Here is a 12,500-nt window from a genome sequence, read left to right as displayed (position 1 = left end):
ATACATTAAATTTATATTGAATTTACATTGAGTTTATATTAAGTCAACATTAAATTTACATTATGTTCACCGACGAACACATAAATCTTAAAAAGTTTACTTTCAATTTACTATTAATTAATTTGTAACTTTATAATCAATTTACTAAAAAAATTATTTTCGATTAGTTTATATCGAGTTGATGTTAAGTTTACATTGAGTTGATATTAAGTTTATATTGAATTTACATTAGGTTCATATTGAGTTTATATTAAGTTTACACCGACCACTACGAAAAACTTTTTAAAAAATACAATTAATTTATTTATCACTTTATAAATTTATTTTTAGTTTAGCAAATTTTGAATAAATTAATTTGATCAGAGAAAGTTAATTTTAGATTTATTATCAATTTACTAAGAGTTTACATTTTACATTGAGTTGACATTACATTGAGCTGACATTTGAATTGACATTAGGTTTACGTTGAGTTGACATTAGGTTTATATTGAGTTGACATTAGGTTGACATTAGGTTTACATTGAGTTGACATTGAATCATCATTGAGTTGACATTATGTTTACATTGAATTTACATCAAGTTTACATCGAGTTGATATTAGGTTTACATTGAGTTGACATTAGATTTACATTGAGTTGACATTAAGTTTACATCGATCATCACGAAAAATTTAGATAATTTATTTTAATTTATTATTAGTTTATTTGTCAATTAAGAAATTTATATTTCAATTATTAATAAATTAATTTGATTAGGTCAAAGTTAATTCTAAATCTATAAAAAATTACAATTACATTAAGTTGATATTGAGTTTAAATGAAGTTTACATCGACCACAGGAAAAATAGATAGTTTACTTACAATTTACTATTAGTTTATTTGTCACTTTTTATATTTATTTTTGAGTAATTAATAAATTAATTTGATTAGATCAAGTTAATTTTAAATTTATAACAATTTTAAAAATAATTACTCTAGATTAGTTTACTTCAAATTTATATTACATTTATATCAAATTGATATTAGTTTTATATCAAGTTTACATTAAATTGATTTTTAATAGTGTAAATTATATAAATAATTTCATAAACATAATGAAAATATGTTAATTTGAAATTTGTAATCATTTTACTATAAAATTTCCATTAGTTTAGTTTATTTTTTATTTATATTGAGTTTATATTAAATTTACACTCAGTTTACTTTAAATTTCCTTTAATTTTAATTTCAATTTAATTAAAAAAATCAAATGATTAAAAATGTACAAAATTTAATCATATAGAGCTTATTTTAAAAATTGTATACTAAATGATACATTATAATTAAATATATCGTAAAAATAAAATAAATATTAATAGTATAAATAAATTTATATATATTAAATAATTGAAAAAATAGTGTAAAAAGAAAAGTCAAAAAAGTGAATAGTAATAAAAAAACTACAGCTTATATTAGTAATTTGTATAGAAATGGAGGAGCAGTTGTAAAATCAGGTTTCCTTGACTTTAAGGGATGACTAGCACGTGATTATTGTGACACATGTGCATGATCCATAAAACTCTTACACGTACAATAACGTCCACAAAACAGAAAGCAGGGAAAAATAATTATGTATAATACATACATAGTAGTAAAAATAGAACCTAAGGATAAAATAGGAAAGGAAAAAATAAAAAGGTAGGCATCAAAAAAATGTTATAAAATTGAGGGATTTTTGCAAGAAAAAAAAAGCTGGGTGATTTACACAAACTTTTGAATTTTTGGGTGATTTGATGTAATTTTCTCTTCTTTTTTTAAATGAATGGCCAAACTGGGCCTTTTATTCCAATCTAAACTAAGCCTAAAACAAGCTTGACCTAAAATAAGCCTCATCTGTTTCAGTTTTGTTGAATCGCTATAGTCCACTCTCAACATAAACTAACCTAAATTAAGCAAGCCTAACTTAAAAATTAAATTAAATAATAAAAAAAAACTTTTATAAGTTATAAATAATTTGTTTAAATTTTTTCACTCAAAAAATTAAAATGAATATTTTAAAAAAATGGACATGAGATCAATTTAATATTTGTGAGTACAATTGAGTGAAAGGTGCGGATGTGGATAAAATTGGTAATTTTATAAAATCAGTATATAATTAAAAAGGGTTAAAAAGTGTGTTTTTTCAGACATTTTGCTAATGAAAAAACAATATATATTTTATAACTTTCTCTTTATTATTCGTTTGACATAAATGTTACAATTTTTATAAAACTTAAAAAAAATAAAAATTGCTCAATTATTTTTTAAGTAAACCAAACTGAATTATCTTCATCTCAATTGAATTTTAATCTTTTATATAAATTATTTCAACTAAATACATCTTAGAGAGTGCAATTTTGAATCCCATGCAGTGGCTAAATCTGCATGAAATTATTTTTCTAAATTAAAACTTCATCACTGAATTAGGAATGTAAAAATTAAAATAAAATAAATATTATCTAAACTGTACTATATAGAAAATTTCATGTCTATCCCTCAAATCTATTTATTTTTTCTCGATAAGTTATTTTTGATGGAAATTCAAACAATATATAGCTCATACATCTCAAACATTGTTTTTTTCTTTTGCGAAAAGGGAAAAAAAATAGAATGTAATGAAATTATTCTCCATTACTTTCTCATATAATCACGATAAACTTTTTTTTTTGAATTCATCGGATCTCATTAAATCAGATAACCTAATACAACAAAAAAACAACATCAGAATAATAATAATATACTCTTAACATATATTGCAAAATCAAGAAAGTGATTTTTAATTATTATTTATAATAAAGTAAAAAAAAAATCAAACTTAAAACTCTTAAAATTACTACGTTTCTACCACTATTAGTTCTTGATCCTAAGCCAAGGGTGACACAAAGCTTCAGTTGCAGTAATCCTAGTAGAAGGATCTCGATCAAGCATTTTTCTGATCAAATCTTTAGCAGAATCTGAAATTACAGGCCAAGCATTTTTATCCAAATCAAGATTTCCATTTTTAACCAATTCCAATGTCATCTTTTCCGATTCTGCCACAAAAGGAGGGACTCCACTCAACAACATATAAAGAATCACACCAATACTCCACATCTCAGCTTCAGAACCATAATCCTTCTTCAGAACTTCTGGTGCAACATAAAACACAGTTCCTACAACCGAATGAAACGTGTCGCCCGCTTCAAAAAACGTCGAGAATCCGAAATCGACTACTTTCAGAGGCGAATCTTTTTCTTCTTTCAGAAATATAAAATTATCTAGTTTCAGGTCCCTATGCATAACCTTGGAAGTATGTAAACTCTGAACTATTGTAATAATACTCCTGATAAGACTAACGGCTTCAGATTCCGGACATTTTCCGCGATTTTTCAGCCTCTTGAATAATTCGCCACCTCTGCATAATTCCATAACGATGTATACTGATTCTGAATCTTCGTAAACATCTCTGATTGACGCGACGTTTGGATTTTCTGACAAATGGTACATTAGCTGAATTTCTCTTTTCAGATTAATAACTTGACTTTTAGTAATCAAATTTGTCTTCTTAATCAATTTGCATGCAAATTCTTCCCCTGTTGATTTATCAACACATACGAATGCTGAACTAGAAGATCCTATTCCAAGTTCTTGACCTAAATTAAATTTTTTCTTAAAATTTTCAGTGTTTCTCTGTTGCAAAATTGAGTTATGGATGCCGGGTTTCGGATCGTAATTATCAGTTTCAGGAATTCGATCATATTTGAAGGGGGGAATTGAATTAAATATCGATTGATCAGGGAAAGGTTTTCTTGAATTTGTACAAGCATTACCCATCTTTCCGCTAATCTTTAATTTTCTTCAATTAGTATTTTTGATTTGAAATACTTAACTTTACACTGTTATTTATAGTTTGAAATTTAATCCAATTACTACCACTATTTGGTAGTGAAATCCAGAAAAGATTAGGAAACTTATAGTAAACCAATATGAATTTGGAAATTCATAGACACGAAATAAAATGGAATTCCTGATAATAATAGGATACTATTTTTTTCATTTTTGGAATTAATCACGCAATTTTACGGATGTAATGTACAAATAAAATTGACAAAACACATAATTGGATCCTTATATAATTATATTTTTAAATTGCACTCCTTTATCACAATTTGCATATATTAAATCTTTATACTTTTTATTTTATAAACATTAGATTCATCTGTTTTGGAAAGTATTAATTATATCAAGTTGGATTGAAAAAATCCGATTGAGAGATTTATATTTAACAAAACAAAATTACAGAAATTCAATTTAAAAAAGTTAGTGTAAATAATGAACAAATATTTTTGTTTCAGTAGACTAACAACACGTTTTAATTATTTTTATAACGTAAGAATCTAATATTAACAAAATTAAAAGTTTAAAAGTTCAATTGATAAATTGATATACAGAAATCCTATTAAAAAATATTATAATATATGGATCCAAATATATGTTTTGATAATCAAAATTCCGATGACACTTTTGATGGATGCTGCAACACGACCTCAACCCTTGATTGAAAAATAATTCAATACAACCGATGCACCATGTCACTAGTGCAATAATATGTAACCTATTTGAAAAAATTCATGATAAAAAAATAAACAATATGTAAAAAAATTTCTATCGCAAATGATTATTTGCTTATAGTAAATATGACATGGCACACCTATTGTATGGGATAAACGAGAAATTTTAGGTAGATTCGGTCCACCACGTAATCTGTAGACTAAGCCTATCACATTATGACACGTCATTAAAATAGTGGCACTATCGTAGTATTACTATTCAAATGTATAAAAAAATAATAAACAAAATTATAATAGTGCCATTATTTTAATAATGTGTTATAATATGATCTGTTAATCCACGGATGATGTGATATACCGAATCTATTTAAAATAATTTCGGGATAAACACTCCCCTTGATTGGTTCACCATGGACCAAACTAATCTAACTTATCTTAGGTAATTAGTTTATTATATATATCAGTTTTAAACATACAGTATTTTAATACTTCTAATGTTAATTGATGTAGAGCTATATTTTGATACATTATATTATAAATATTTAAATGTATACAAACTTGGGTGGATGTGAGAGTACGTAATACTTCTTTTATCGTCACATTAAATTAAACTAAGAGGCATGCTCATACTCTATGTTAATTACGGGTGTTTAATATTGATATATAATCAAATTAACCGATCTAACCAAACCAAAATTTTAATTTAATTGTGATCGTTATTAATTTGATTTGGATTTGATTAAAAATATGAAAACAATGATTAATCTAGTTTGATTCGGTTTTTTTAGTATATATTATTTCTGTAGAATTTTAAGGGCAATTTTCCTACTGAATTTATGTGTAATGTGCAATTAACACCAAACATATTTTTTCTTATTTTCTAAGTAATTAATGTTAATGAAATTCGGTTCTTCGATAAATCAAATTTATTGTTTTGTTTAGGTTATGATTCAATTTGCATATATTTAGCAATGGTTTGGTTAAAAAAATTAAAGTAATTTAGTTAAGAGAAAAGTTAATTATTCACCATCTTTTAAAATTTATTTATAAAAATTATAGTAATTTTTTTAAAATTATACCTCAAACTTGACCATTTAAATACTTACTACTTACTTTTAATTTTTATATATGAAAATATCACATTTAAAAAACATCAAAATACCCCGCCGAATGCCAAAATTTGGCTAGAGAAGTATCAAGTCAATGACGGTCAACACGTGATCTGCTTAGTGACCGTTGACCAATAACGTTTGATTTCGTTGACTGTTATATAAATTAAAGATAAATTGAAAGTAAATAAAATATACGAATTGAATTTTGGTTTACTTATAATTTTTCTGTATGATTGAATATTGGTACTTTTTAAAATATTCTTTTAGTACCTTGATAAATTTGATAATATTTTTACAATTATTATTCAAATAGTCTCGAAAAAACCCTTTGGTTATGTAGTTAAATTGTTCTGGTAAGGAAACCAATGGACGCCCCTAGTTTTAATTAATGTCGAAACCTCACCATTTACTTACATTACAGAAAGCTTCTTTTTAATATTCATGATTATGATTGTAAACTATAATTTGAGTCATTCTTTGACCAACTGCTTTTAACGATATGATACAAAAATGTAATAAAATATAACGAAAATTAGAATTATCCAAAATATAGTATACAATTCAAAACAGACAAGTCAATTTAAGAAACTTGTTGGACTAGTAGAGGGAGAGCAATAATTCATTAAAATAGTTACTATAAATAAAATAAGTAACCAATAATGCACTAAATAATGTAAAAATTAATAAAGAATAATAATGCAATAATGTAAAAATTAATATTAGTAGTTAAAGGAAAAGAAAATGAGGGTAGTTAGGTTAAATGCTAAACACGGAGTAGACACGGTGGGAGACATCACCCGTTACCAATGTTCATGCCACGACACCATACACGTCTACACTTTATTTACATTATTGAGTTAACTCTTTTCTTTGACAAAAAAAGAATTGTTTATAAAACTTGTGTATAATTAAATAAATTAAATAAATATCACTAGAGTAATAAGTAGAATTAATATATATTTGAAATAAAAAGGCTTAATGGCAAAAAAAAAACCAAACCTTTACGACTTGTTGCAATTATATCCAAACTTTTTAATTTTTGCAATAATATCCAAATTGCATTATTTTGTTGCAATAATATCCAAATTGCATTTTTTATGTTAACTTTTTTGAATTTTTTGTCATTTTTTGGGACTTTTACTATATTATTATACATCAAAACATAATAATAGCCTAATATCTTAATTAAAAACAACAAGTCTAGCCATCAATTTGACTATTATTGCTAAAAAAATGCAATTTGGATATTATTGCAAAAATTAAAATGTTTGAATATAATTGCAACAAGTCGTAAAAGTTTGGGTTTTTCTTGCCATTAGGCCAAATAAAAATTATAAAATATATAGATTTTTTTGTTTATATAATTGTTACTGACCAATTGTCACCGGTAAAAACAATCAGGTGAACCTACAATCACAAAACCAAACATCTTTTTTCTCATTCATAAAACCAAACATTCTATTTAGTCGATACAATATAATCTCACTCATAAACGTGTAATGTTATCTAGTCTATTTTCAAGTTTAGTCAGATGTGGACTCCATTTTTCAAAATTTAACTTGAAATTAGTCATAAATTTGAACGAGCGGCTCTCAAAGCCCTGCTCTCCTCACAATAACATATTTTAAATAAGTTATTTTTGTTTCATTGTGTGATATTCATTTTTCAATTTTCAATTTTATTAATATAATTTGAAATGGGAATAAATAATTGCAAGCAAAAATTATATAAAATTAAATAGTCATACTTAAATTAATTTTTAATAAAACATGTTTTACCCTTAACAAAGTGAGGACTGTGTACTATTTATTGAATAAACCTAGGAGGCGTTTGGATCACTCAATAATAAGGACAAAATAAATTTAAAATGTATAATTATTTATTTTACTAAAAATTATTAAAAATTATATTATTTGTTTAAGTCACTTTTTTTAGCGAACTTTTCATTTCTACAAAAATATCAAACTTTAATCAAATATGTTGGACAAAAACTATTATTTATTAATATAAATATATGTGTATATATCATTATTATTATTATTATTATTATTATTATTAACAATATTTATGAAAATAATAATATTTATAGTAAATGTAATAATAATTTAAAAATTGAGATAATTAGATTGTCAAATTTAATCACATAATCATTTAGTTATATTTTGATTAATTAAAAATGATTTATTTAGTTTCATAAAAAATAAATTAATTTTCATTTTTGTTTCTATATATATTTCATCCTACTATTAAATCAAATAATATTTTTTTTTTCAATAATAATTTTCACTCACTATTCAACCAAACTCATTTTTAGTTATAAAATTAATAATTAATTTATAGTTAGTTAACTTTTTTATGTATATAATTTTCCGATAAGTTATAATCAAATAGAAAAGGGCAATTTCAGGACTGCCACTTGTATGTCTTCGCAACCATTCACTCTTCAATTATTAGAAAGTAATTAAAATAATATGTGGTACTGCATTGGTACTGCATTCCTGCTTTATTTTCTAATTAAAATAATATGTTTATTGACATATTGTTGAATTACTCCTAAATCATTATTTTCTCATAAGGACAAATTTTATACATATTATTTAAAGTAATTAATTAAAAAAATACTATAATTGTACCTGTATATCCATTTAAATTAAAACTATAAAATATTATAAATTATTTTATTAAAATGGAGTATTTTACAGAAATTGGAACATAAATTTTTCAATCTAAGTGTCTGGTTTGATTTATTTGCTCCCATTACAATTAGAAAAACAAGCAATCATTTTTATTTGATATTATCAGGTACATGTACTGTATACTAGGTTATACTAATACTATGATTGAAATTTGTCAAATATAATGCTAATCATTCTTAATTAAAAATTAGACTAGATTCTAAGTTTATTATACTAATACTATGATTGATATGTCAAAAAATTTATATAAATTATTTTTTAAGGCGACACCTGATTTTCTTTTGGATAATAATGATGACATAATTTATCATGAATCAAAGAAGAGTACCAATGGGAGTTGGTGTAAGTGGTAAGCGGCTTGGTATCGCTTAAGTAAGGTCTCGGGTTCGAGTTCTTGTGAATGCAGAAAATTCCCACTGGCAGACTCACCCACCATGCCAGGGCGAACCCTTAGAAACCGGATGGGCTTACCAAAAAAAAAAAGAAGAGTTACATCCATCAGCAAGAGTTTGACTAAAGTATCAATTCACCCCTCAACTTGACACAAAATATTAAAAAAGTCCCAATTGGTGAAAGTGGAGTAATTCAACTCACAACTATACCAAATAATATCAAATTTTCTCGTTTCCACTTTCATCCCCGAGAATAAATTAATACACTCTCCATCAGAAAATGTAAAATAATTTTTAATATTTATTTCATTTCTTACATTAACATTTAACAATTTTCAAATATCACATTTTAAAATTGTAATACTTCAAATATCTTATAAATTTTTATTTACAAAATTTAGAAATATTTTTTACTTTTTGCATTTCATCTTCTAAACCAAATTTTCGAACCTAGAACCATATTTTTTATCTTTCTCATCACCGCTGCCATAGTTCGCAGCTAGGTTCTCCTCGTCGTCTACTGTTGTTATTCATAGTTAGATTCACCTACATGCGTTCGCTTTTGAGTTCTCCTTGTTGTCTGCTGCCTTCGTTCGCAGCTGGATTCACCTCATCCTCATCCCCTTGCAAACACGAACAGCCGGAAAAAGAACAACATGGCCTTATCCTCGTCGCTCAAACAATCAACGGTTGTTGAGGAGCAGAAGTGATAGAGAAGAAGCTCGTTTGTCTGGTAGTTGTTCGCTGCATCAACACCTCGTCCCAACCATTTTTTGCAACTAGGAGGCGTTTAACCAACATCAACCGTAACATGAACGCAAGTGATTATAAGAAGCAGTGATAGGAAGGCATCGGGAGGTGGTTGACGACGGCAAGTTGTGTTTTAGATTAATTAGTTCTTTTACAGTTACTTTTAGTTTATAATTAGGTTTTATTAGAATTTTAATTAGTTAGTACTAATTTGAATTAATTAAGAACAATTAGGGTTTTAATTAGGATTAATTATGTTCAATTAAAAATGGCACTCTATTTTTGTTAGATTGATGAAACCGATCCGGTTTGACATAGTTGCTGATTGAAATGATACGATTTTACATATTTAGATCTTTTTAATATTTCCTACCAATTTGAGGGGGATAATTGATCGTTTATTCGCTAGAGTTTCCTCAGCTTTGTTGCATACCAAATAGACTGCCACCTCTCCAAAAAAAAAATAGACTGCCATATGAGGCGACAATTGGCAGTTAATCGCCTTGACTCGCTTAAATGTTTAAGCATTATTTTATAAAAAATAAGAAAAGAGTTTAATAGTTCAAAGAATTTAATTATTTTTGATTTTATTAAAATTGGTTTAAAAAAACTAAATTTATAAATTTACTCTTATATTTAATAATTTTTTTTATATTTTTTTAATTAATTTAACTGTCTCAATATTCTGTTGAATATTCATAGTAACTCATTAATTAGTAAAACTTATTTTTAAAAATTGTAAAATTTAGTTTAAAATTCAAAAGATAAAAAATAATTATAAAATTCTATTTTAAATGTTCTTTCTTTCAATGGTGTTGAAGATAAAAAAAACATGAAGTTCAAAATCAACGAAAAAAAGAGAAATAATATTATGATGAGTTGAAAAATTAACACAATTAAATTGATTGAAAACATTCAAAATTATAATGAAATTACCACATAGAGATCATTTTATATATGTGAGCGGAACGTGGGTTGGGCTATCTACACTTATGGCTATCTCGGTAGTTTAGTTTAAAAGAATAGAGTCGTCATCTGCTTTAAATAGAAAATATCTTCTACCGAATAAACAATCTCATGTGTCTATGGATGAGATGTCGTGCAACAGACTAAAAGATTCGGGTTCGTGAATACAACCAATTTTTGTACTTGACTTATTGATTTTATCGATTTATCAGATATATCTCAAATATAAAATTATCATTTCATTAAAGCATGAAGTCCAAAAATAAAGTGTTGGAAATTAAATGATTGAAAAAGTAGATAGCTGGAAAAATAAGTGCACAAATATAAATATGCATTACATGTAAAACTCGCATAAAACTCGATATGGATTGGCATGATGAACAAGAAACAAGTAATCCTAAACAAACATTTAACCATATGATTTCTAACATGTAACAAACAAATGTGAGTTTTATTTCAATTACATGCATAAACCCTAAACCGAATGTAAAATTAAGATTGATTTTTTTATTTACCGTGTTAAATGCCTATACAACCATTAATTACAGTTTTCATGGCAGTCATATGATTTTTATGTGATTTGATTAGTTTGGAGATAAATTAACGTGATTATCTGATTAGTCATGTTAATGATGGATATGGACATACATTAAAACAAGTAAACATTATTTACATATCCAAATGGCATTTGATATACATATAAGGTTTGAAATACTTTTAAACCTTATCTTAGAGTGTCTGGCGGTTGTCTGCAATTTATTTGTCAATACAGTCAGGATCTAATAAAACACGAAAGTTGTTCCTATGGTCGATAAGAGTCCACTGGTTCAAACCAGAATCGATTCTGAATCCCAACAAAGCAAGAAACTCTATTAGAAGTCGATGGATCGATGATCATGCTGCAAAACCCAAAATGACATGACATGTGTCACTGATGCTGATATGGCAAAGGCATATTAACCGGGACTGATCCGGGAAATTATAAAATAAACCTACAACTAATTATATGGCTAGCAATTTAAATGGGGAGCGGTTCCGATCCCGTATGAGGCAGAAAATGCGAAAACAAGTTCTAGAATCGGGTACGACAATTTGAAGAATTAAGGGAGCATAATCATGGAACCAAAAGAAGTGGTACCAGTGCCAAAAGAACTGCCCTCGGTGCCAAAACATTTTGATGCGGGGCCCAAAACTCTCGGATTTGGGCCAGGTCCATATTTCGACCGAAAATGCGCGAAAACACCAAAACACGCATTAAGCTTCTGAAAATTAACTATACCAAAACACATATTAACAGTTATTAAAACACCTTAAACATGGATCTAGAGAGAAAATACTAAAAATCATGGGGAATCATTCAAGAACGTAAAAAAGACTAATCATGCATCCTATGAATCATAATCAAAATAACATGAATAAATATGACAGTAGATATGATATTGTTACACCCACATTTTAATTGCATAAAGTCATGCTCATACATTTCATGCATTTTGATGGTTAAGAGTTGGCATTTACACGAGCATTTAAACTTATGATTGATATTAAATTAAATAAAAATTATTGGAGTTTGATTAATGCAATAACTATTCAAAATGAATAAGAATTAATATAACGATAAACGAATATACTAGAATTAAATTAGAATAAAAGTACGTCGATTAACCAAATTGATTTAGCTTGTTTCAAATGAAATTTACTTTGATGTCTAAATTAAACTTATTAACTTATATGAACAAAGGATCAATTCACCCCCTCAACTTGGCACGAAATGTCAGATGAGTCATTATCGCCGCTTTTGATAAAACAGATCCAAAAGTTGCGTTTTTAGCTCATATCAGCCCTTTCTGACACAAAAACACTATGAAATTTCTAATTATACTAATTAATTCTAATTAACAACGATTAAAACCTTAATTAAACACAATTAAAATCTTAATCAAATCTAATTAATCTAATAATTTTAATTAAATATTTAAATCTAAACCACTAAATCTGCCGCCGGAAACCTCCGCCT

General features: G+C 26.3%; 1 protein-coding gene across 1 annotated transcript; it reads right to left on the bottom strand.

The window, feature by feature from the left end:
* Window positions 1-2,857: 2,857 nt before the first annotated feature.
* LOC126679450 (calcium-dependent protein kinase 27-like) lies at window positions 2,858-3,848 on the bottom strand. The gene has a single exon (XM_050374485.2). It carries the CDS (start codon window positions 3,828-3,830, stop codon window positions 2,868-2,870), a length of 963 nt encoding a protein of 320 aa, XP_050230442.1. The 5' UTR covers window positions 3,831-3,848; the 3' UTR covers window positions 2,858-2,867.
* Window positions 3,849-12,500: the final 8,652 nt, after the last annotated feature.

This window comes from Mercurialis annua, linkage group LG4 (genome assembly GCF_937616625.2).
Source record: "Mercurialis annua linkage group LG4, ddMerAnnu1.2, whole genome shotgun sequence".
Classification (NCBI taxonomy): Eukaryota; Viridiplantae; Streptophyta; class Magnoliopsida; order Malpighiales; family Euphorbiaceae; genus Mercurialis; species Mercurialis annua.
This window is presented reverse-complemented; position numbering and strand designations above follow the sequence as displayed.